The 27,820-nt window shown below is 37.0% G+C and overlaps 1 protein-coding gene across 4 annotated transcripts in view; it reads left to right on the top strand.

The window, feature by feature from the left end:
• Positions 1–27,820, top strand: part of Spf45 (splicing factor 45) — a 362,347-nt gene that overhangs the window by 126,069 nt on the left and 208,458 nt on the right. For all 4 annotated transcript variants that reach the window (XM_090392270.1, XM_090392272.1, XM_090392269.1 and 1 more), the window contains one exon: positions 14,897–15,010. In XM_090392270.1, the coding sequence (XP_090248396.1) occupies positions 14,897–15,010 (114 nt within the window). The remainder of the gene's footprint in view (positions 1–14,896; positions 15,011–27,820) is intronic.

Here is a 27,820-nt window from a genome sequence, read left to right as displayed (position 1 = left end):
TTGATATCTCAGCCCTGTTTCAGTTCACCATGAATTCAGACTATTTCAATTGCCAAGTAAAATCCTTCAAACAAATAGATGGGATAGTCATGGGTTCCTCACTTTCTCCACCCCTGGAAAACTTTTTCATGGAGACCTTTGAAGTAAAGACTTAAACTCTGTGCTACATAAACCCATTGTCTGGCTATTCTACGTAGATATGTTCTCATAACAGTTATCTTTTTCCTTTACAAAAGGAAAACAACAACAGTCTCCCATTCCTAGGCACTCCTGATTACACACCAGCCTAATGGATCCCTGGCATTCTCCATTTATAGAAAACTTACACATACAGGTAGATACATTCATCAGCAGTCACCCCCCTTCCATCTCCTAACAATCAGGTGTAATCTAGCTTGCCTCCTTGTGGTGCACCCTGGGTAAGGCTAATTGAGCTAGAGCGATTTGGCAGCCAGTCTAACGCTTAGTTTTCCTGGCTAAGGCATGCAGTCAAACAATACTGATTTTTCTAATTTTATGGATGATGCTGACAAAAACCTGGGATTTAGCCTTAAGATGTGTCAACTGAATATCGAGGGAATTAACAGAGCAAAATGTGACTATCTCTGCAAAATACTGCAAGAAAATAACATCGACATTGTGCTTCTTCAAGAAATGCATGCTGAAAACGAAGATGACTTTAATAGAAGAGGAAAATTAATTGGTTACATCCTGATTGGTGCTGCATACCACTGGAATTATGGCATTGCAACATATATTAAGGATGATATAGAAAATGCTTCTGTCCTGATAACGAGATGTGATAACGATACCCATCTTGTGAGTGTGAAAATTCACAACATAATAGTCAATGTCTATAAACCTCCTTTAGCATCCTGATCTGTAGATGCCATACCTACTTATCACCATCCAACAGTATGGATTGGTGATTTTAATAGCCATCATGAAGAATGGAAATACCGTGATAACAACGACTGCAGTACTGCCCTCGTTCAGTGGTCAGAAATAAATAATATACACCTTGTATTTGATGCCAAGGATAGAAATACCTTTAGATCAGCAGCATGACAAGCAGAGTTTAATCCGAACTTATGTTTTGTTTCATTAAACACAGAAGGGCAACCATTACTAGCAAGATGATATGTACTTTCTAACTTCCCACACAGTCAACATCGACTGGTGTGACTAGAAATTGGTATGTCACTACCTATAGCAAGATCCTTTCCACGACTGTGTTGGAATTTTAAAAAGCAAATTGGAGAAATTTTGCAAATGAATTGGATAAATGTGTTCATTGGATACCTGCTAGAGTTGAGGAGTACAAGAGATTTGTAGGATTGATCATATCAACTGCAAAAAAAATATCACTAGAGGTTACAGAAAAGATTATGTTCCCGAATGATTGAAGAGAGTGAAAATCTCTATGGAGAGTTCCTCAAAAGTGAAGATCCTGAAATAGCAGATGATTACTACATAGCCTGAACTCTTCTCGAAAAACAAAATGGATTGATACGATTAAAAACTTTGACTTCAAACGATCAAGTAGAAAAGCTTGGAATCTTCTCCAACAACTATTCACAACTAATCTACCTGAAAGAAAAAGCATAGCTTTCCCCCCCCCCCCCCCTTGAGAAAATAGCTAATCAAATCATTAATATGTCAAGGGCATCTAAGGACCATGAACATACCTAGAAAGTTAAGAAAGAACTTAGAGCTTTAAAAACAAATGCCTTGCTTTCTCACAATATGTCTCATTCTTCACTATAGATGAAGTAAAAGCCGTCATAAATGATATCAAAGCAGGCAAGGCCCAGGCTTCGACGGTGTCCATCCTGAATTTCTGATTAATAGCAGGTCAAATACTATAAAATGGCTCTCTGAATTCTTTTCTGATATATTATTGACTGGCTGACTACCTAGCCAATTTAAGAAGTCAAAAATAGTTGCTATTCTTAAACCTGGAAGACTGTCCCAGGAGGCTAAAAGTTACAGACCTATCACTTTATTGAGTTGCACCCAGTGGTGATCTATGGAAATTTTAACAAAAGGCTTGCATCGTCGAGGAAAAAAAAAAGAAGCCTAACTTAGCCTTATAATACTTATATTGAGACTTTGTAGAGCTTCTGACAGATATGATAATATCCTGTAGGATATCAATCATTAATGCTAGATCTTTTAAAATTCCAAATTGAGAATTCAGTTTAAACAGCCCGTATATTTATCGTTCGATGGAAAATACTTGCATAAACTGGGTAATTTCTCCACACAACAAGAGCCGTTCGTAAACTGCAATTTGCCCATCGTGGTCCAAACACATGGCTGATCTTTAAAATTTTGATACCAAGGCCTTTTGCAATCGTAGCAATTATAGTAGCATGTATACATTTCAAGGTGGCGTTTTCTAGTTCTACAAGATTATTAAATAAGAACACAGGGCTCGCAAATTTGACAAAAATATAACAAAGGGCTCGCATGAGCCCCCCTTATAGCTCGCCACTGGTTGCACCTATAAAATGTTAGAACGCCTTCTGTACAACAGATTGTCCATACCAATCATGCATCATGTCCCGATCGAACAAGCTGGTTTTAGAGAAAAATGTGGTTGCTGTGATCAAGTGCTCACTTTAGCATCATACATAGAAGCTGGATTCCAGAAGCAAGAAAAAACATCAGCTGTCTTCTTGGACTTAACAGCAGCCTATGATTCAGTATGGCGTGATGGTCTTATATACAAATTTCTTAGCATTGTCCCATGTAAATGGACTGCACACTTAATTTCCTCCATGCTCACAGAACATTTCTTTCAAAATATATTAGGAAATAAAATGTCCCGACAACAAAAACTTAATAATGGTCTTCCACAAGGGTCAGTATTGGTGCCCTTACTTTATAACCTATACACATATGACTTGCCTGCTACCATCTCATGCAATTTCTGCTATGCTGATGACACTGTAATTGGCATTCGACACAAAAACATGAGTCAGGCTGAAGAGGTACTTACAAAAGATCTGAAAACAATAGGTGAATATTACAAAAAAATGGAGGCTCCAGCTCAATCCAAACAAAACAGAAGTATCAAGCTTTCACCTTAATAATCACATGGCAGGTGTCACTTTGCCTATTTGCTTTGAAGGATGTTTACTACAACACAGTAAGTTTCTAAAGTACTTGGGTGTAACCTTGAACTGCATGCTGTCTTACTAGCAACACCTAACAAACGTTTCTGCTAAGAACCCATAACAACATAATACAAAAACTAATAGGCACGACTTGGGGAGCAACAGCCGATATTCTACGGATTACAGCCCTTGGTCTAGTTTTCTCTGTTGCCGAATATTGCTCACCAGTGTGGCTAAATAGCACACATTTTAAACTTATTGATAACCAACTAAATAATACAATGAGACTGATTTCTGGCACAATTAAATCAACACACACACACACACACACACACACTGGCTTCCAACTTTTAGCAACATTGTTCCACCAAGTCTGTTCAGGAGTAAAGCTCTCTTACAGGAGTATAAGAAAATCTTGGAGAACACAGCCCTACCAACTCACTTAGATCTCCCGGACTTAAGTGTATGACGATTCAGATTGAGACGTCCACCACTACAATTAGCCCAACTACTACTACAACAATCTAACTTCGACCTGAAGCAAAAGTGGCAAGAACAGTAGGAGAGCCGGACAGATGATATCACAAAATTTTCTCTCACCTCCCACAAAAATCCTGGACTCATCTTAATAGAATATGAACTGGTCATGGTGTATGTGTGGACCTGCTTTTTAAATGGGGTAAACGACAATCCCACATTGTGATTGTAGAGCTCAGAGACAAACTGTGGACCATATTGTGACCCAGTGTTATCTTAGAGCATATTCAGGAGAAAATTGGACTTTTTAAGTGCTACACCTGAAGCTATGAACTATTTGACCAATATGGATGTAACCTTTTTATTTTATTGGTTTTTAAAATGACAGTGTATTGTACTGCATGTTTTGTTATTCATGCCATACAAATAAATAAATAAATGGGATTAGAAAAACCTTATATAACAGGGTAAATTAATTAATCAGTTCTGATAACAGTGCCCTAACTACCGAACTTGACCATATCCTCAACACTTTCTTAGGCAATGGCTACTATCCCTCAAAAATATTAAAACCCTGCAACCACAAGCCCCCCCCCCCTCCCCTTCAGAGCAAAGATAACTCAAGATCTATCACCATTCCATATATCCATGGCACATCCAAAACATTGACAAAAATCCTAAGGAAATACAACCATAAAACCACTTGTAGACCACATAAAAAATTGGCATCTCTTATCTGTTTCACGAAAGACCATCCACATTCCCTAGACATACCAGGTCCCTTGCAGTTGTAAACTGTGTCCTGCTACAGCCAAACAGACAGAACACAAGGATTACATCCAGTTCCACCAATATAACCAACTCAGGACTTGCTGACCATGCTTTGAACACACACACACCACAGGATAAGCTTGAAGAGGGCTACTCTGTTATACACCACAGCAGATACAAATATGAAAGGCTATTCCTCTCATCTGCCTGAAAAACTTTAGATACTTCAACAGATTTGAGTACATGAGACTGCCCTAAATTTGGGAAGCATTCATCTTAAGATCTTCAGCCTAATGGCCAAGACTTCTTAATTTAGCCCACTAGGAGGTGCCATTTAAAACTCTAGGTCTGACTTTGGTTACCTTTCTTCAGCCTCATTTGCCCAGCGTTAATGCCTGCATGCATGCACGCACATGACACTGTTTTTTGCGATCTTTGATGATGGCAATGTAACTTTTCCAAAATATAGGAAAGTATTAACTAACATTTTTATAATTAACATTTTCGTATATGTTGTTATTTCCTAAAAAATAATAGTTATTAAAAAAAGATTTAGAATGTAATATGCAGTCTATTTTAGACCTTGAAAGAAGGCTTTCAGTAAACTCTGGATAACAAGGTACTGATATCATTTCATGTGTGTTTCAAAATAATCATTCACTTACTCCTATGAAAGAAGGACGTGTGGACTGAATCCGAAATATGAATCATAAGAAAAAAAATGTATTGCTGACAACGCTCCTACTAATAAATGGGTTATTAAAATTTCTAGATGCCACTTTTCTGATGCTGAGACTAGTGCATTAGCTGAAGGCCATAATTTTGTTGTCATGTAAATCCTTTCTGAATCTTGATTTTTTGCATAATATACAATGCAATATGTCGGGAGATTTTCAAGCAAAGATGTTACCAAATTATACATTGAAGCTGCTGCTTCAAAAATTTGCTTCTTCAGAAGCAAATTAATTTTATGTAAACATCAAGAATCAGCTAATGCCTTTTATTCCCATATAGGGAGTAGGCGAGATCGTTTTAGCCCTATCTAACTTTTGGAGACTGAGCGGGCATTTCATTTTCCACTGGTATCCAATCAGAGATAGCTGGCCCAAGGCTATCACGAATTGAATCGGCATGCAGTGAATAGACGGCTAACAAGTGTTGCCATCTTTTAGTCCCTAGCGCTATCACAATCTTTTTAATGTCTGTAAATAGTGTGGGTTCAACGGTTGATTTTCTTGAATTTTACTGGTTTTTAGCAAGCGGGTTTTTCTCCTGGAAACGGGACAAAAAACCCGTTTCCATGAGAAAAAACCTGCTCGCTCGTGCCAGAAATCAACTAACTTGGGAAGCGGTCGAAAAAAGACTTAAAAAATGTTTCTCTAGTCAGCGACTAGATTCGAATGCAAGTCTTCCTTCGTGTGGTCAAGTGCCTTGGAGTTGCCTTGGGCGCATGAAGATAGACTTATATGCTGGCTTAATTAAATCCTCCCCTATAGTATGATTTTTTTCCTGATTTAGCTATGAGCAGAGAAATTTCATAACGAACTTCAAGATTACGATTTTGGGTAGCAATTCTACAGAGAACAATGAATCTATTGTTGATCTTTTCTCAAACTTCTCCTTTAGAGACTTAAATTGGTTCAAATCATAGTTCACATAAGCACTATGTTTCACCTTCAAATGTGCTTCGAGATTACCTTTTTTCATTGAATTCATTGGTCAAACAGTGTTCACACAATAGTCAGAATGGTGACCATTTATCCTAAGCAGAGAGTATGAAACCGAACTTCAAATACTCATCTGAATACCGATGAACTTTTTTTCTTGCTTATATTACTCATTTTATGCATGGAGTTAGCAACTGAAAGGAAAAAAGTAGGTTTATAAAGTATACTATACACATGTATAGATTATACAAGGAAATTATTTTGTGTATAACATGTATTTATACTACTACATATAACACATATCATAAATAAAAAGTTAAAATAATAAAAAAGTAAAATTTTAAAACTCTACCATTACAAGCAGAGAAAAAGAAACAAAGAAATATGAATGAAAGATTATGTTTGTGTTTTCAACTGTCAAATGAATCTAATACAATTGTGGCAAAGTGTTCATTTTATTTAAATTAGATACTAGTGCAACTTTTTTTGGCTATATCAGTGATGAGGTGATGAATGCAACATTTTCTAATTGTCCCCCAAAATATTCAAAAGCCCCCCCCCCCCCCCCAGAGTGTACACCCCACATTAGGAAGCACTGGTCTAGAAGGAACATAAAAGAGACATCACACATGGTAGAACTAGAGCAAGTGCTCTGTCAAACCATGTCCTGAATTCTGCTGCTCTAACAACAAATCGGAAATTATCTCTGAATGCTATGATGAAGTGGAAAGAACAATTGTAGAATCTAAAGAAATTGTCTTCAATCCAGTACATCTCAACAATAACCTCAGCTGTAATCTCTCAGATGTCGTTGTGCTGCTATCCAACTTTGGCATTCACGTCACCTTGAACGCATGTGCACACCCAACAGTGAAGAGATATACAGAACGACTTCAAACATTAATACATTAATGCTTCAATGTATAGATTTTCTCTTGCAATGTTTGTTGGTAGTTCCCTCGTTATGTACCTGAAGAAGTCTTCTATGAAGACGAAACTAGTTGTGCAGTTTTTTTAAATTAAAATAGTGTGTTTGTTTTTTTATCTCTCAGCTTATAGTCATTTAATCTGTTTCAAAAATATGTCTCTCAGCTGATAAATCAATATATATATATATATATATATAAATTAATAAAAATATAGGAAACAATCCTTAGCCCACCCATGGTTCTAATGTAGAATAACACCCTGATTAGCGCTCAGGATGCATTCCTAGAAGACAAAGCATTAAACAAAACATTGTTAAACAGGGTCATTTTCACACACAGTAAATAGGGATAGGAGAACACGTGACCAAGAATAAAAACGTTTTACTTTAATTTTAAGTTGTTTTTTTTTGTTAAAAATACAGTTTATTTTTGTGCTGTCAAAGGTTCTGGCTATATTGAAATTCTTGATTTTTTAGTGATGAAATCGTCTAGTGTCATTTGTCATTTTCTTTTTCTCTCATTAAGCATGTAGTGTCAGAAAATCAATTTGCACATGGATACAACTACACATACTTCCATCTGCTATCATCATCATCATTTATTCATGTATAAATAGAGAAACGTATACAGAAATATTCATATAACAACTCATGGAGATAGTGTATTGGATGAAAATGTGTCAAGTTGCTCTTGTTTTGTGCCGAATGGTAAATGCCAGATAGTTCATGGGCCTCATCTTTAAAAAGAAGTTTGCTTGTATATTGCCAAAACTGTTTTCTTCGTCTTCCTCTGTGTCTATTAGTTGACTATAGAGAGTAAGAGTACTGGACATAGTTGAAGGTGGATGTCAAAGTTGGTGTCCCAACCATCTTCGTTAACTTTTTTAAATTGTTTCTCTTATGGGTTTTTGCTGGCATTCTTCAAGAATAAGAGTATTATGAATGTGATCAGTCTGTCACATAGTTTTCTATTACTGCTCAGAGGATTTAGCAGCTGTGGGATATAAAGAGATAATATACAGATATTGACAATACACATGTGTATTATCAGTACCTCTAATATTTATCTATCTATCTAATATAATCTTTCTAATTTTTCCACAATTGGCTGCAACCTGGATATGAAATCACATACAAGAGCTTCAACTGGATCAGTTGTTCAGAAGATTATCGAGACAGCTGAGCTCCAATTTCAAACCTACCACGTAATCTCTAAGTTGAAGCAAATAGACAGAAGGAAGTGAAACTAGGTGCTGAGGCAATTATGGAAATTTAATATTTCCATAATTACCTAATTATGGAAATATTAAACATTTGAAGGAAAGCATAAGAGCTAAAGATATGTAAAAATGTATATGGTACATTTAGAAAGGTTTGCAAAAATCAAAATTTTACAAGTTTAAAGAAAATTTAAATTAAAAATAAGGATCTTGAACAGTAGCATCGAGATTGAATTAAAGCTATGGGTTTGAGATGCTTCATAGTTGTTTTCAGAATCGGAAGAAAGAAATGCAGGAAGAAGCAGATCAGACAAACAAAGTTTGCACCTGAAGTAGTTCAGGACTGAGGTAACTCGTAGTAAAGGTAGTATCACCACTTCTGGGTCTGCCTCCCACTGACAAGACCTCAATAAAGGTTGAAACCGGTCTTGGTAGTGGCTCTTCCCTTAATGCATAGCTTACATGTCCATAAGGAGATGTGCTCTGCATTATGGGAGATACTGAGACAAGGAGTGATGAGAGCTTGGTCCACCTTTACTACGAGTTGTCTCAGTCCTGAACTACTTCAAGCGCAAACTTTGTTTGCCTACACTTTGTAAAGGATTAAACTAAATTTATTATAGCCTGTTATAGTTGTTGATGTAAATATGTCAGAAAAAGCATTGATAGTTGCTTTCTTGAAGTCAATCATTAATGTTTTGGGATCTAGTGATGAACATAAGCCCTTTAAGGCACTGAATAATCTGCTGTAGGTTAATTCTGATTTGCTAGGAAGCAAAGCAAAAAGCCACAATAGAATCCTTAGGGATCTCATGCCAGTCCCAAGCCTAGATAAAGGAGGAGGGTCAGTCAGGTGAGTGTGAATACTCTGACCATAAAGAAAAAACACGATTGTTATCTGATGCCTATATGATCAACATCTACAACATGCCGACTTGGACATCGCCAAGATCAACAAGGTCCACGAAACCAATCGAGCGATTCCATATCATACTCATTACCTGGTGGTAATATCTGCTTCAATTCTTCAGTCAGTTTCTCAACACTACCTAAATCTAACTTTTTTCATATAACTCATTATAGTATCTTGTTCATCGTTGTACAATTTTATCTTTATTCATCAATACTTTTTCTTTTTCGTCTTTAACTGTGGTCTGTTTTGGTTGCCACCTTCTATCAGTGATTCTAATCTTTTGTACATCTCCCTAGTTTTATGCTCTCCATAGTACTGGTCTATATTATTACATTGGGCTTTTATTTCATCTTATCCGGCTGACTGCTTTTTTCACCTCATTACACTTTCTTCTATATGCTCCTCTATTTGTTTTGATGTATCCCTTCTTATCTTCGAAATTCTTTACTCCTGTACTAACTTCAGTGTTTCTTGTCTAATCCATTTCTTCTTGATCTTCTCGTCTTCTGGTACTGTTTCTTCAACTGCATCTTCTGTTGTCTTGATTACTCCTTTCACTCTTAGATTCAAATTTTTTTCTTTGTTCACACTTTTAAGTTTCTCCTCTAACAACTGTTCTGTACCGTCTTCCTATTTCTGCTTCACTTATTATTGCTCTCTTCGTTTCTGCTGATGGGGTTTATATTTTCCTTTTTTAATTTCAATTTGATGTTTGCAATGACTAAACTATGATCTGAGTCTTTATCTGCTCCTTGAAGAGTTTGACACTGCTGTACTGATGTTATCCATCTTCTTTTAATTATAATCATATCAGTCGTGTTCTTGGTTTTTCCATCATTTGATCGCCATATCCATTTTCTACACTCCTTTTGCTGGAATCTTGTGTTACAGATCATCATATTGTGGTCCACAGCAAATTCTAACAGGTTTTCACCTCATTCATTTCTTTCTCTAAATCATATTTTCCCATGACTCTTTCCCAACCATCATTATATATTCCAACTTTGGCATTCCAATCTCCTTCAATAATTAGTACATCTTGCTTTGGTATTGTTTCTATTGTCTCTGTCAGATCTTTGTAAAATAAGTCAATATCCTCATCTGTGCTGTTAGATATGGGTGTATTTTGATATATCAAATAGTTTTGCTTGAAATCTTGCTGCTATGATTCGTTCATTGACTGGTTTGTAGCCTGAGAGTGCCTTTCTAGCTTTTTTTGTTAAGAAAGGAACCAACTCCTGCTTCATGTTTGGTGTCATGCCATGGCCATATGACTTCGCACCTATTTATTTTTCTTGCTGATGTCCATCGCAACTCCACCAGTCCTAGTATATCATACCGATATCTCTTCATTTCCTCGTGTAGTAATTCTAGTTTTCCTGCCATCCAAAGTGTCCATACATTCCATGTTCCTACTGATAATAGTTCGGTTAGTTTCAGTTTCTGTTTCCTTTTTGTTGGATCGAAAAGTGGTATCCCACTTTTTGATCCAGGCGACATCCGAGCCGGCATGTTGTAGCTGTTGAATGTATAGGCATCAGATAACAATTGTGTTTTTTCTTTACGGTCAGAGCATTGACACTCGCTTAACTGACCCTCCTCCTTTATCCAGGCTTGGGACAGGCATGAGACTCCTAAGGATTCCATTGCGGCTTTTTGCTTTTACTTCCTAGCAAATCAGAATTAACTTACAGCAGATTATTCAGTGCCTTAAAGGGCTTCATCATTAGATCCCTAAACATTAATGGTTGACTTTGAGAAAGCAACTATCAACGCTTTTTCTGACATATTTATTTCATATGGCACAAAATCTTTATCGCAAACTTGTTGCCATTGGTTTGAGTTTTGCTATCAAACAGATATTGAATTCAACACGAAAACTAAATGCTTCACAGCATTTAGCATTTCTTGCAGTGAGCGATGTTACTGATGGATTTGTTGAATTGATAGTCCACAAGAGAAAGTTAATTATTTACACAGCATGTCTTTGAATTTGCACAATTTTTAAATGATTTCATTATGTTATGTATCACTGACATTCACCTTAATAAAGATTTGCCTTTTCAATGAATTTATAATACCCTTTATCATCTATTGATTATTTACAAAAATTAATGCAAAATGTCTTACATCAAATTTTCCGGTCACGTCTGTATATATATGTGTATACTCAAGATGATGACCTTAATATGAAGATTGAAATGTCGGGAAATGAAAATAATTATTTCTAACATGGTTGTGGAGTCCATAATTTGTATAAAATGAATGCTAGAAATACAATTTTATTAATACAGACCAGTATTTTACAATAAAAACATTTATTCAAACCTACCAGTTCGCCAGCAAACTGTCTGGCTTTTTCAAGGCATTACGGAGATATGAAAGTTAGTAAATGCAAATTAAAAGGAACATAAAAAATGTTGTAAACCAAACCAGTATCTATGGTTACACGTTTCGCGTGACAGAGATGACTTATTGTTCTTATTCATTATCACGCATGCGTGTTTGTTGTAGACTTGTAATGTGATTACTGGCTAGCTGTAGTTCAGATTGATTGAGAGAGAGGATCAAGTTTTTCCACGAACTGTTTAGAATTACACCCTGATTTTACATCACGAACTGTACGTTGGTGATGTAAACCACAACAGAAGCATCTCTTCCGGCTTAGCACATCATTTCTGCATGTCTAACCACACGATAGATTGGCAAAACAGCTCCATGCCATATCTCGATGACGACTACAGGCATCGTGTATTTAAGGAAGCCACAATAGTACTAATAACCGGCAGAAACCTCAACAGAAATCAGGGTGTAATTTTAAACAGTTCGTGGAAAAACTTGATCCTCTCTCTCAATCAACCTGAACTACAGCTAGCCAGTAATCACATTACAAGTCTACAACAAACGCATGCGTGATAATGAATAAGAACAATAAGTCATCTCTGTCACGCGAAACGTGTAACCATAGATACTGGTTTGGTTTACAACGTTTTTTTATGTTCCTTTTAATTTGCTTTTACTAACTTTCATATCTCCGTAATGCCTTGAAAAAGCCAGACAGTTTGCTGGCGAAACTGGTAGGTTTGAATAAATGTTTTTATTGTAAAATACTGGTCTGTATTAATAAAATTGTATTTCTATTATAAAACGACCAAAAATGTATAATTTAAAATGAATGCTAATCACCATGTAACACTAAAGGAATGGAATCTGTTGATTTATTTTTTGAAAACAACTAGCAGTTACAACTTTTGGGGAAGATATCACAAGGAAGAATGGAATGGAACAGGAGCTTGGCCTGGTTGATCGAGTGGTTAGCGTATCTGCTCTCCAGCCGAATCCCACCAAGTGCATGGATGCTTGTGATCCCTGCTAACCAGTTACCATATGTACTGCTGTGATCTTGTATCCTGGTGCCTTATGATCTTTGATGTCTTTGTGCATTTTTAAAAAAAAAAATCAAATAAATAAATTAAAAAAAATTAAAAGAGGAAGAAGAAAGAGCTTGCTTCATTGATTTGAAACTTGATAATAAATTGTTTACCAACAGCTGTTCATTTTCTCATAGTCTTAGAGGAAAGCTGAGGAATAAGCATGATTAGTGTTTCATAATTAGCCTAATTATGAAGATACCTCACTCGCGAACTTTGTTTGCTTACACTTGGACAAAAGATTAAACAAGAATATTATTAGGGTACATGGCAGGAATTTGATGATTTTTTTTTTTTTTTTTTATTATTTCTTGGCAAACATAATTTACTTTCCATCACCCGATTACTGTTTTCTGTTCTCTCAAGTAGTAAAAAAAATATTACTTTTTCTGTTGATGTGAAGTAACTTAGCAGCTTGATTTTTTTTTTTTTTTGAGAGCAAGTGTCTTCTACATAGGTTGCCTTAGAAGTATCCACTATAATGTTAAACTCATTTCCTGGTTAGCATGTATTGCTTTATTGTATATTGAGATCTACATACACTGGTGTCCAAAAGCTTAGAACAAACTACATTTTTACCTCTATATGAAAAAAAAAATTTATTGTCTAGCCAAGTGTGGACATAAATGTATTGCCAGCATACTAATAAATTATATTACACAAAAAAGTGTTATAAATTAAGTTGCAATATGATTTTGGCAAAAGTTACAAATTTCCTAAGGACATAGATTAAGGAATTAATATACAGTGCTTACAAAAAAAAATCTCTACTGTGGAGAGACATTTCAGTATGGAATATGTCTACACTGAACTGTGATGCAGCTCTCACAACATCATACCATGCTTAGTATCAAGTGATTCAGGAGTTCTTGAGGCAAACTGACCTACTCCTTCTCCTTCAGAGCAAGGATAAAGGCCTTTTATTTTTCTGGAAGGGAATTTTGAGCAGCAATGCATCTTCCTATTGTGTCCCAAATGTGTTCTATTTGGTTGAGAACTGTGGTACATCCTGGCTGCACAATTCGATTAATATCCTCGATCTCCAGAAATATGCACTGCTTGTGTACCATGTAGTGTGGCATTGTCATCCATAAAAATAAATTCTTCACCTATAGCACCACTGAATAGTCGAACATGATGTTCTTCAATATCATGTTCGACTATTCAGTGGTGTCTGAATAGTCGAACTGTATATTTTATGTTTATTATATTCTGAATAGTCGAACTGTATATTATATTTTATAACTGTTTATTTTCAACTGTATATTTACAGTTGAAAATGTGCTCTACAATGAGCTACTGATAAAGGGACACAGACTATTGGCCGTGTTGCCACAGTTAGTCAAGATATCCATGTACCTGTGCTTGAATGAACTTGAAAGGTGACCTTCCATGGTGCTTCAGTTATGTTTTGCTGTTATAACCAAAAATCTATCTTCAACGCTCTGTGGTAGAGTGAGGGTGTCTGGAATGCATTCCATTGGTTTGTAATGCTGCCCAGAGCTTGGATACAATGCTATGTAAGATTCCAAATTCTTTGCTAATATCCCTAATTCTGTGGTTTTCTTCCAACTTTCCAATAATTCTTCTCCATGTGAAATCATCTAGATGATGTCTTTGAGACATGTTTCTAACTTTATTCTGTTACAAAAAGAGCTTCATTCAAATGTAATTCACTTAGTACAGCCTTTTATCTTGTTGAATGCTACCATGTGATTCCTTTGTATGCCATTTGAAAATTTGAATGTGTACCTACTTACTACATAAAATCGTCAGTTATACAAATTGCCACAAGCTTATTTGTCTGAATTTGTGGTTGTAATTTTCAGAAACAGTGTTTGTGAAAATTACAACCACAAATTCAGACAAAGTCCTTAGGTTTTGGACACCAGTGTAGATGTTTTCTTGGAGATACTGTAAAACTCTTTTAATGGCAGAAGTAATTTTTCAGTGTACAAAACAAATCATGTGTCAATATATATACAGTCAGTCATGGTCCTAACCATTTAGGGATGCTTGAGACTTGGGTTTGGGTGTGTGGAGGAGAGATATCCTGAGTAATAATTTTTCTACTTAGTTACAAATTTAACCTTCCACATTGGTGTTGGAATTATTTCTTTAGTTACAAACAACTTCAAATACTTCCAGGATTTGTGTGGGTATAAATTATTATGCTAGTTAATTTTATTATTTATATATAAGTCTGAGTATATTTACAGTTGTTTATAACAACAACAAAAAAATGTTACAGCTGACTCTAGTTTCTCTTCACTTATAGCAAATAAGTACTACTGTGCTGCAATTCCTTAATTGTCAGGCTGATTTGAAAACATATGTTATTTTACATATATTCTGTTTCTTTTTTAGAGGGAGCAGATGCGCAAAGGAGCAGTTTTAGCTCCGGTGGTTGATTTGAAATCACGTAGAGAAGACCAAGATGACATGCCACCTCCACCAGCTTTTTCTTTCTCGCAAAATAAGGTGAAGAATAACAGTTTAAAATATCTAAATTTATATTTTAAAAGAAAGCATTTAGACGTTTTAAGAATTATTTCATAAAATAACGTATTTTTTTAAAAAAAATAATAGATTAAAGAATCCAGTTTTAAACCCACTGAATGAATAATTAGTAGAATAATGAAACACAGAATAGTATTACATGATACCTCCATGGAGTCCCACAAGATATTGCGGGAGGCTATTTCTCACTACACAGCATTAATGATCCATCTGCCTTCACATTACTTGGTATATTTCTCTGGCTGGCATGGCTGTTTTGTAGGGAAAGAAGGAGAAACTGACTGCTTCTGTATGGGACTGGCTAACCTATATGAAGATTCATATCCATATAAGCCCCATAAAGATTCCTTGCTCCACCATTCTTCCAGCTGCATTACTGACGCTCTTGAATCGAATAATGATTATGCTTCAAAATTTTGATGTCGAATTATTCTTTCAGCTGCTTGCTGTATTAGTTAGCATAGGTTCAGATGAAATAGTGGCTGATGAACTGATGGGTCTCTAGGTAGTGAGGAAGTTGGTTTTGACTTCCATCACTTTCCAGAATATTGAGGTAAGAGCAGTGGGACAATGAGTTTATGGTTGCCTTTTATCTACTTTTTTAGGAACAGGCTAGATAAAACCTTGCTGCCATTCTGTTGGAAGATTCTCAGCGAATATGCTGCTTGAAAAGGTGATATAGAATGGGTGTTAATTCTGTTGCACAAGCCCGTAATACAACTGAAGAGATGTCATTTGAGCTGGAGGACTTGATGGTGTCACGGTTATCACAAGGACATCAGAAAAATACTCAGAAAATTAGTATATTTCTGATGCCTTTCTTGGGAAAGATCAGAGGTGGTGTGCATGAATGATTTGTGGAAGTAGGAGATTTATTTACATAAGAATTGGAAGAGAAGACTGATAAGAAATCTGCCTTATGTTTAGTAAGTATTACTATTGTTCTATCATGATGCAAGAGAAGTATGAACATAATAGGACAGAAATTTTGCCCAAATAGTCTTGGCATTTCACTGTCATTTGAGCAGTAGGCAGGCTTAGTGCATTTGTCCCTTACAACGTCTGCTGTAGATTTTGCTGTTTTTTGCATTTGCTATGAACTATAATGTAAGCTGATTGAGAAGCCGAAGTTTTGAGCCATTGAACCTATGCTGCATTTTTAACTTGAACTTCTTTGCCACATTTGGAATATCCAGGCTTGGATCAGGGTTTTGAGTGGAGTGTGAAATAATAGCATTCATCATAGCAAGAATAATTTCATTTATTAGATTGGTGTAAGTGTTTGGACCACAGGAGTGGAAACAGTAATCAGGCCATCGAAAAGAGGAATAGAAATTTCACAAGTCATCTCATTTGATATCATTGTAGTGCATAGGATATGGGGCTGGGATTGGCTGAGAGAAAAGCAGTCTGCAGAAAAAGAAACATGGACAATGTTATGGTCAGTTGCCAAGAGGTGAACTGATTTCACCAGTATTATATTGTTTTAACCTGTAGCCAAGCATAAGTGTAAGCATGAAGCTTTATGACTAGTCTATATATAGAGGCCTTCATATCAAGTATATTAATATCCCATAATTCTAAAACATTATGGGAAGGGTCACTACCCAGACCGGTTTTTAACTTTTATTAGATGATGTATTATCAGTGAAAGCTTGACCCAAAAGATACCATGGTTAAACTAATGCAGAATTCATATGTTTTCTATATACAATTAGGGAAAAAAGCCTTGATATCTTCTTTGGATTGGCTCTCACTGTTAAGACTTCAATAAAGGTTGAAACTGGTCTGGGTAGTGATAATTTCGATAATGTTTTTGCATTATGGGATACCATTGCAGTCAATATCAAGTTAACATCCTTCATGTACAAGTAGACTGTGAAGTTACTTTACGTTTATGCTTACACTTGGATATAGGATTAAAATGAGAATATTATTTATCGTCAAGTATAATATACATTATAATCAAGCAGAAAAACTTTCTGCAATGTCGACAGTATGTGGAAGGAGATTATGAAAAGCCTCATTATTTTTTCATGAAACGAAGTGTGTATTCTGGTAGGTAGGTAAATTATTTGAATTTTTCTTACAGCTTGGTCTGTGGAGTTAGAGACCAGGTGCCATTCAGAATTATGAATATCAAAATCTCCAAGGAAGATTATCTCACTCTTAGGTAATTTGACTGAATCTAATCAACTTTCAGGGATAGATAATTAAAAAATGTCTGTATAGTTATCAGAAAGTGAAAGCGGTAAAAGCATTAGACCAAGACAACAAAATGAGGCAAGGAAATCTTGAGAAAGAGCAGATATAAAGCACACTCCAGGTCTTGATAACCTTTGACATGGGATATCAAACCTGATAGAAGCATTATATGCTTCTACTTGTGGAAGGCATCATGTGTAATATAATGAAAAGTTTAGGGAGTTGTACTTAGAGGTTGCCAGTTCAGTGGTGATGAATAACAGATGAGATTTATAAGTAGTGATTGCATGGAATTTTTGGTATATTTTTATTGTTTACACAATTTTTTGTTGCATTTTTGATGTCTTGAAATTTTTTTGTGGGCAACTTTTTTTTTAAATGCTGTGGATTAAAAAATGTTATGAGTAAACATGCAGGAAGGCAGAGGATGTAATCGTTAGAGGGGGTTTCACATTTTCCTCCAGTTGGTGAAATTGGTCATGAAATAATCAACTGTGTTGTGGCTCGTCATATGCAGGCTTTTGCGAAGAAAGGATATATGTGGAATTATCATGCTGGTGATTATGACAAGCTTAGGAGACAACTTTCAGCTATAACATGGAACAACTTTCAGCTATAACATGGAGCTTAAGCATGAAATCTGGAAAAAGAAAGTACTTTGGAGAAAGTACAAGATAAAAAATGGTAATCAGTCACATGAAGATTATAAAGAACAAGCCAGGAGAGTGACTCACTTAGTAAGGAAAACAAAAGTAGAGTATGAGCAGAAATTGGCAAATCAGGCTAAGAAAAACCCTAGAGAGTTTTTTAGATATGTGGCAAGTAGAAGGAAGAATGATCATGGAAAGATGAAGTTAAGGGATGAAAGTGGTAGAATGGTAACTGCTGCAGAAGACATTGTTGAGGTATTCAGTGATCAATTTATAAGTGTGTTTCATCCTGATCAGGGTGGAATCATGAGGAACTTAAGTGTAGAGGACATAGGAGAGGATAGCTTAATTGTGAGTGAGCAGGAGGTATTTGAACCTTGATGTTAATAAGGCAGTAGGATTTGATGACATATCACCACACATCTTAAGGGAATGTTCCAGGTAACTGGCAGTAGCATTGCCATGCCTGTTTAATAAGAGTTTTTCAACAGCACAGGTTCCAAGGGAGTGGAAGGAGGGTAAAATTGTTCCACTGCATAAAGGTGGTGATAAGGCTGTAGCTTCAAATTATAGGCCAGATCTGTATATCTGGAGTTGTGGTGAAGGTCCCGGAGAGATTGGTGAGAAGTAGGATACAGAAATGGGTTGATAACAGCAGTATTCCCTGTGGTTATCAGCATGGTTTGTTAAGGGGAGATCATGTATCACTAACTTACTTATGTACCAGAACAAAGTGACAAATACCTTGGACAAGGGAGATGCATATACAGTGGTGTACTTGGATTTTGCAAAGGCTTTTGATAGACTACCACATGACAAGCTCTTAAATAAATTGAAACAGATGGGATTGGATAACAGACTTCTGTGTTGGATCAGTGACCGGCTGTCAGATAGGTATCAGAAAGTTGTATATGGGGATGCTGTATCTCAAAATAGAAAGGTCACCAGTGGTGTGCCTCAGGGGTCAGTTTTAGGGTCATTGTTGTTCAATTTGTATGTTAATGATATTGGGTTTAACTAGTGATATCCAGCTGTTTGCAGATGATGCAAAACTGGAGATAGCAGTGCACAGTTAGGCTGATGTTAATGCCTTACAAGAAGACTTGAATAGATTGCATGAATGGGCAGGTAAGTGGAACTGTCAGTTCATTGTTGCCAAGTGTAAGGTTTGAGATTTGGCAAACAATGTTGGGATGCCAAGTATACACTTGGTGGGGAAACTTTAACAGAAGTAGAGCAGATGAGAGATCTAGGAGTGATGGTGAACAAGGACCTGAAATTCAGGGGCCACATTGCACAAGTTGTGAAGACATCCCATCGAATAATGGCAATGATGCGGAGAACCCTGACATGCAGAAATAGAGAAGTTATGATTCCATTGTATAAGGCCTTAATCAGGTCTCATATGGATTATTGTGCACAGATTTGGTTGCCAGGTTTTCATGGTGACAAGGATATGTTGGAAATGGTACAGAGAAGATTCACAAAGGTAGTCAGTGGTCTTTGGAATGTGGAGTACGAGGACAGATTGAGAGGATGTAAGTTGCAGAGCCTTGTGAATAGGAGGAGGAGGAGGGGAAGGGATATGATTGAGACATATAAGCTGGTCTGGGGTTGTTATCAGGTAGACATGGAAGAGATTTTTCATAGAATGGGAGAGGGGAGTAGAACAAGAGGCCATTGCTGGAAACTGTATAAGGAGGGTGCGAGCAAAGGAAGGAGAATCATGTTCTTTGCATGGAGGATGGGTGGTGAGTGGAATGCATTGCCTGAGTGTGTTGTAGATGTGGACACATTGAATCAGTTTAAGATGTGGTTGGAATGAGCATTGTATGCAATAGTGAGTACCTCCTACGATGAGTCTCTGACTCCTATCACTAGTTAAATGGTGATTGCTAGTTCAGTGGAACAATGTTCATTGCAATACTTTTAGAAAAGCCATGAGACAGAAACAGAACATGCATGAGAAAGTGTTACGATAATGATAATAATAATAATAAATGGTGATTGCTAGTTCAGTGGAACAATGTTCATTGCAATACTTTTAGAAAAGCCATGAGACAGAAACAGAACATGCATGAGAAAGTGTTACGAGCAGATCTTCTAATAGAAGACTCTATAATTAATAGAAGTGTATTTAGTATGAATTTCTCCATACTAGGTAGCTTATCAATCAGGAAGGGCATCCGGCCATAAAAAAACTATGCCAAAACCAAGGATGAAATGTTGAATAACAGAGAAAGGACTACGGCTAGGGCGTCCCCCATAAGTGACACACAGTTCTATCGCCCAAGGACTGTGAGAAGTGGTCTAGGGCTACTGAACCAAGGACAGGTTCGTCTAAAGAAGCGAGTCCAACAGAAAGAGTGTGTGTAAAGTAAGAATCGGGTCGCTGAATGTGGGTACGATGAATTAGAAGAGTAGGGAGATAGTGGACATGATGAGAAGAAGGAAGCTGAAGATCTTGTGCGTGCAGGAGACAAGGTGGAAGGGCAATAAAGCAAAGGAGCTGGCGGAGGGATATAAACTGTTTTATAGCAGCGTGAATGAGAAGGGAAGAAACGGAGTTGGAATTATCATCGATATGGAGCTGAAGGGTGGAGTCTGCGAGGTTCAAGAAGAGAGTTGGGCATTTGATAACCTATAAGAGCGGGGATAGAATGAGTCAAATTAACTATATTATGTGCCATAGGAAACATCTGAAGGAGGTGAAAAACTGTAAAGTGATTAATGGAGAAAGTGTAGCAGCACAACACAGGTTGGTTGTGGTAGACTGTGATATAAAAGGGGAAAGAAGAATAGATGGAAGTGGCGGATACAGAGGAGAATAAAGTGGTGGAAATCGGAAGAGGAAGGCCCAAGGAATAAGTTTAAAGAAAAGGTATTGAAAGAAATGAAGTTACCAGAGGATGTGGAAGAATGGTGGGGCGTTAATAGTTGGAATATTAGAAAAATTGGAGAAGAGGTGCTTGGTATAACATCAGGAAAGGGACTGCCTGAGGATAAGGAAGCATGGTGGTGGAATGAGGAGGTGCAGTTGGAGATCAAGGAAAAGAAAGAGGCAAAGAAAAAATGTCCAATTTTTTCTTTGCCTCTTTCTTTTCTGAAACTGGACTGGAACTAGAGCCGACAAGGAGGCATATAGATTAGTGAAGAAAAATGCAAAGAGAGCTGTGGCAAGGGCAAAAGCGAGGGAAGTTGAGAACTGGAGAGAAATGGTGGTGAAGCTCAGTTATTGAGAATAGCGAAAGCTAGAGATAAGGCCTCGAAAGACATAACATCAGTCAAGCAGATAAAGGATGCCTCAGGAGTAGTATTACAAGAGGAGGACAAAATCAGAAGAAGATGGAAAGAATATTTCCATAAACTACTAAATGAGGAGAATCTGAGAGAGAGAGAGAGAGAGAGGTGTGAGGATGGAGAGGCAAGAGAGAGCGGTGCAAGACATAAGTAGAGAGGAAGTGGATTGGGTACTAAGAAAAATGAAGACTGGAAAGGCTGTGGGGGTAGACCAGATACCTGTAGAAAAGTTTGGGCAGTGAGGGCATGGATATGTTATGGGATCTGATGAGGAAAATAGCCCAACAGAAAAGATACCAGAGGAATGGAGGAAAAGTATTCTCGTCCCAATCTACAAAGGAAGAGGAGATGTTCAAGACTGTGGCAATTATAGAGGGATCAAGCTGATGTCACACACATTGAAGATATGGGAAAGAGTAATTGAAGGAAGGATATGGCAGGAAACAAAAATTGGTGAGGAGCAGTTTGGATTTATGCCGGGAAGAGGGACAATGGATGCGATATTTGCGCTAATGCAATTGATGGAGAAATATAGAGAGATGCAAGTGGATCTGCACATAGTGTTTATAGACCTGGAAAAGGCATACGACAGAGTGGCCAGGCAGGAGGTATGGAGGTGTATGAGGAAGAAGGGGGTGTCGGAGAAGTACGTGAGGTTGGTGAAGGAGATGTATGAGGGAACAGAAACTCGGGTCAGGTCTAGTGTCGGCATGACAGAAGGGTTCCCCATTGTCGTAGGGCTACACCAAGGGTCAGCTCTGAGCCCCTACCTTTTTTGACCTGGTCATGGATGTACTAGTGGAGGATGTCAAGAAGGAGGCAGCACCATGGAGCATGCTGTTTGTCAACGACATTGTTCTATGCGAATCATCCCGAGAGAAGCTTGAAAATACCCTGGAAGAGTGGAGAAAGGCATTGGAGGAGAGAGGCATGAGAATTAACTGGGTGAAGACTGAATATATGTCAACGGGGAGTGACGAGGATATGGCCATACGACTCCAGGGTGAAAGGCTAATTTCAGGGAAGAAATTCAAGTACCTTGGGTCGGTTGTCTAGAGGAATGGTGACCTGGATGAGGAAATACAGCACCGAATAACATGCGGTTGGATGAATTGGAGGAAGATGAGCGGGGTCTTGTGTGACAAGAGAGTTAGTTGTAGGAGGAAAGGAAAACTGTATAAGATGGTGGTGAGGCTGGCAATGCTCCATGGTGCGGAGACATGGCCTATAACCAAGGCACAGGAGAGGAAGATGGAGGTAGCAGAGATGCGAATGTTGAGATGGATGAGTGGTGTGACAAGGAAGGACAGGATAAGGAATGACTACATCAGAGGGACGGTTAAGGTGGGACCAATTGGCAAGAAGATACAAGAAAGTAGGCTGAGGTGGTTTGGACATGTAGAGAGGAAGGGTGAAGAGTATGTTGGTAAATGAGTGGAGTATATGGAGTTGGAGGGAAGGAGGAAAAGAGGCAGGCCTAAGCTCAGGTGGAGGGATAAGGTGACAGAGGATCTTAGGGAGAAAGGATGGAGTCCAAAGGATGCCCTAGACCGGAGAACTTGGAAGAGGAAGGTTAAAGATTGGTGCGCCGACCCCGTTTAACATGGGATAAGGCATAGTGAAAGAAGAAGATAGCTTATCAATCATTTTTGAACAAGCATTTAATGTGCCACCACAAATGTGAGAACAATATGCTCAGGTTGGATGAATTTGTTATTTGTATTTGTTATGAATACTGGTGAGAAGTAGCATATTTAACTGAACTGAATATTAAGTTTTTTTTGGAGGCTCTGGAAGCTGATGATAAGGAAATTTCCTTATGCCAGAAAAGGCAAGAAATATAAGTTAACCCAAGAACAGATTTAAATATGACCTTGATGGATGCATTATCAAATATATTATTATTATGAAAAAAAAAATCACCTCCATGGAATCAAAGACTCATTGCAGGAGGTTCACTGTTATACACACAGTTTATCATACTGTTCCTTAAATATGTTCACTGTCTCTGTGTTTACCACACTCTCGGGCAATGCATTCCAATCACTCGCCACTCTCTGTGCAAAACAACCTGCTTCTCATCTTCTTGCTCACACTCTCCTTATACAGCTTCCAGGGTTGACCTCTTGTTCTCTTCCTATCTTCACCCATTTTGTGCAAAACCTCCCTGAAATTAATCTGGTAATAACCTCTTAACAGTTTATGTCTCAATCATATACCCTCTCTTCTTTCTATCCACCAATTTCTGCAAGTTGCATCTTGTCAATCTGTCTTCATCCTCAACGTTCCAGAGACCAGAAACCATCTTAGTCAATCATTTCTGAACCTTTTCCAATACATCATCTTTTTGAAAACTAGGTGACCAAATCTTTGCACAGTAATTCATATGTGGCCTGATCAAAGCTTTATACAAGGGAACATCCTTACTTCTACTGGTCCGTGTCCTCCTCATCATTCTCATTATCTGCTGTGTTGTCCTAACAATTTTAGTAACATGTTCCCAAAATTTTAGGTCCTTGTCTACAATCACACCCAGGTCTCTCATCTCCTCTACCTCTTCCAAGATATTTCTACTGATTGTGTATTCTACATCCCATCACTGCTTCCCAAATTTCAAAACCTTACACTTTGCAATGTTGAATTGGCATCCCCACTCATTTACCCATTCAGCCAGTGTACTCTAGTCCTCTTGCAAAGCCACAGCATCTGATCTACTCCTGATAGCTCTCCCCAACTTTACATCATCTGCAAACCACAGCACATCACCATTCAGACCTCTCCAAATATTATTTACATACAAATTAAACAGTAATGGACCCAAAACAGACCCTTGGGGTACACCACTAGTATCTTTCCTCTTCTGCAATATCGCTCCTCCAGACAACTCACTGATACCTATCAGACAGCCAATCCAGCGAACTAATCTACTGTTTAGTCCATCCATTTTGATTTTATTACCAGTAATTTGCTAAGAGATCATCCTCGCTCTACCACAGAGCATGAAGAATAAGTAATAAGCAAAAATACACACACGAATAAATAATTCGTTAAAAGCAGTTAATACATTAATATTGTGATTATTCCTTCTTAAACAGATTTGCTGAGCTTCTTCCATCTTCATAATTTAGCATCAATTTTTTTTTTAAAGTTAATCAGTAATAAGTTGTAAAAATGCTATAAAATTACAATGCACCTTAATATATAATTGCATTGTAAATTAAGCCTAACTCAACGTATATATGAAACTCCAATCAATAAAAAACACACCACATTATACTGACTTTACTCACTACATTAATGACTTAATTTATCCTAAGAATGTTTGATCACACATATATCATCAATACAATTCAACGTTATACACTTTGAACAACGTATTTTTGACAACATTTCACCCAGACCTAACCTTTGGTTCAGATATGTGGACAACATTTTTCCATATGGAAGGGCACTTTGGAAGAATTACAACAGTTTCTCTCAAAAATAAATGCACTTCATCCAAGGATCCAATTCACCCTAGAAGTAGAAGTAAATAAGCAGGTAGCCTTTCTTGATCTCTTAATTCTTCGCCAACCAAATGGAATGGTAACCCACAGTCTATAGAATGGAGACTCAGGCAGGCCACTACATCGATGCTGAATCACATCACCATTCCAGTCAAAAGGCAGGTATAAAAACACTGGTTCACAGAGCCCAATCCTTTTGTTCTTCAGAACAACTATTACAGAAAGAATTGCAATATATTAATTCCTCCTTATCCAATGGTTATAAGAATTCCTTCATAAATCGAGCTTTGAGTAGTTGTGTTTCAGCATCCTCTTCAATTACAGAAGAAATAATGCATATACCTATCTCCCCCTATGTGCAAGGCATTAGCGAACACATAGTTAAAGTGTTAAAACCACTAAATATTTGTGTTGCCTTTCGACCCATCAGAAAAATCTCTACATTCTTCACGTCTCCAAAGGACAAGCTCCCACACCTCAGCTATCCAGATGTCTACCAGATTTTCTGCTCTTGTGGGTATGTATGTTGTCAAAAATACGTTGTTCGATGTGCTCCATGAAGTAGTCGGCAATAGCAGGAGATTTAGGATTACCCATTACTGTTCCTTCGATTTGTTGTTATAACTGGTTTTAGAAGGAAAAATAACCAGACTTTATTACAAATTTAAATAATTTGACTATGTCTGGAGGAAATTCTTGGTGCAGTAATTCAATTCTGTCTGGTAACGGAACATTCATAAATAGAGAAACATCTAGACTAATCATAATATCTGAATCATCTAGATGAAGATCAGAAATTTTATTTCTGAAATCCAAAAAAAATTTTATATACATAGCAGTTCTTCTAGTTGAAGAAGTGAGTCAATTTGACAGAATTTTTGAAATTTTGTAGGTGGGACAACCTATACAGTCTACAACAGGTCTTAATGGAATTCCTGGCTTATGTACTTTTGGAAGACCATATAATCTAGGTGGGCACCCAAAGGAGGTTTTTAGTGTTTTCTTTTTATCTTCATTCCATATCGATACATTATCTATAAGAGCATTAAGTCTTTTTATTTGACTACCAGTAGGTTCTGAAGTGAGGGGTCTATAAGTCGAATAGTTGCGGAGTAACAGTGAAATTTTTCTCTCGTATTCTCTTCTGTCTTGAATAACTACAGCCTTCCCTTTGTCAGAGGTGTAATAATTAGGTTATTATTTTTCAGTGCTTTTAGTTCAGAGTACAATAGATTCGGCCGAGGAGGCATGGCATTAAAAAGAATTTTTGTACATTCAAATCTTGTCCTTTTAGCTGTTTTTTGGGGTAATGATCAAATACTTCTGTCTATGCTATGGAAAAAATCTATTATGGGTACCTTATTAGGAGCAACTCCGAAATTATGACCTTTTGACGAAAGAAAACATTCACTGTCTATTAGCAGACGGCCGGACACATTAATAACTACTCTATCTGTATCACAGACAATATTGCTGGATCTGGGATGGCTCACCAGTGCATCAAACTTGTGTTTTAATCTCTCACGGGAAGCATTAAAAATCTTTCAATATGACATAGATGATATGCATAAAATGGTGCTAGAAGTTTCAGCTTCTAATACTGGTTCTAGAGCGTTCTTGATATCTACAATTTCCTTATTCAAGAGGGCAAGAGTTTTTTTTTTGCTTCTTGTAGCTGATAATTTAATAGTGATCTACTGGCCTTTAAAAAAAAAATTATTTTTTTTTTTCAAAATAAATTTAAGAAATTTAAAAACCATTTTTAGTTATCTTACTTTAGCTACTTAGGTGGCAGTTTGTGAATATATCAGTTATTGTTTAATTAGCCTTTGTACTTGTACTGAGGATGGCTGTGATACTTGGGCGAAAATTCTACTAATAAAGAATATTTTACATGAGTTGATTCTGTATTATAATAGTAAGTATTATGTCTACTCACGGTATTTCCTTACTGAAACTGAAAATTATCCGACATCAACTAATATGCCACCTCAAGCTAATGTAAATTGAAACAAGATCTTTATAAGAAATAAGACAGGCTTTTTGTGATATTCATTAAAGTTCATTAGGTTGTCCTTAGTCCATTCTACAAAGGCAAGCAAATCAGTGTTTAAGACATTAGTTATGATAGGTCTTGACTTGGATTATTTCAACATTATGAGGTTTGCCAAATGTAGAAGGAGGAATGGAGTGTATCATCATCACAAGTATGGACATAATTTGTGGTTAGGCTAAGAAGGTTATTAATGTATAAGAGGAAAACTCTGGGTGAAAGCACGTATCGTTTGGTTGCTTCAGCATTTGTGGGAAATATGACAAAAGAAAACCATTCACTGTAACAAGTAGTGATTAAACCAGTGTGCAAATGTGCTGCCCATTTACAGAGAATGGAAAGAAAACCATAAGATGGTTGTTTGCTAAGTATGCCTTTATGCCACAACTGATCAGTCAGAAACACTACATGAGTTTCTACTAACCTATCCATCATTATCCACTTATGGATAAAGCAGTAGAAAGGTTGGGAGATAGTGCTTTTGAATTATCAGGTGATCAGGTCTGGCATAGAGGCTTACTTAGAAAGCAACTGTTTTATGATTTTCCTTCCACTGAGTGGCTCAACACATGTTGTGCATCACTTATTAACTAGTGGACCCTTGCTCCAGTTGGCAAAAAATTTGATAATTGATGACCCCCCTCCTCCTCCTCTACTGTTTTCGAGAGAATTGAAGTGATAGTTTGATGGCAGATTTATATCTTTATCTTTCAGATGGACTGAATATATTCTTGCTTCCTTGATGTCAGGCAAATATAACAACTTGTAACATAATATAGGATGCATGGGGCATTCTGGGCTTCAGAATTTGAACATAATTGAGAGAGGGGGGGGGGATCTCTCTGGACCAGGACACTTGTTGGTATCCAAGCTTCTAAGTATTTTTCTGATGTCTTTTTTGGTGTAAGATCAGAGATGTCTTATAGTTAGCTGGTCTCCACTTCAAGGGTTCCACAAGCAATGTTCCCTATAAGCTGTGTGCACATCAGTCACAAAGGGAGCACATGTGCCTAGTAACTGTGCACACAAAATTTTTTCTTTCAGAATTTCTAATTTA

The sequence above is a fragment of the Typopeltis vanoorti genome, chromosome 5, assembly GCF_054136105.1.
Source record: "Typopeltis vanoorti isolate ZY-2024b chromosome 5, IOZ_Tvanoo_1.0, whole genome shotgun sequence".
In the NCBI taxonomy this organism is placed as follows: domain Eukaryota; kingdom Metazoa; phylum Arthropoda; class Arachnida; order Uropygi; family Thelyphonidae; genus Typopeltis; species Typopeltis vanoorti.
The sequence above is the reverse complement of the archived record's forward strand: the minus strand, read 5'-3'. Positions and strand labels throughout refer to the sequence as shown.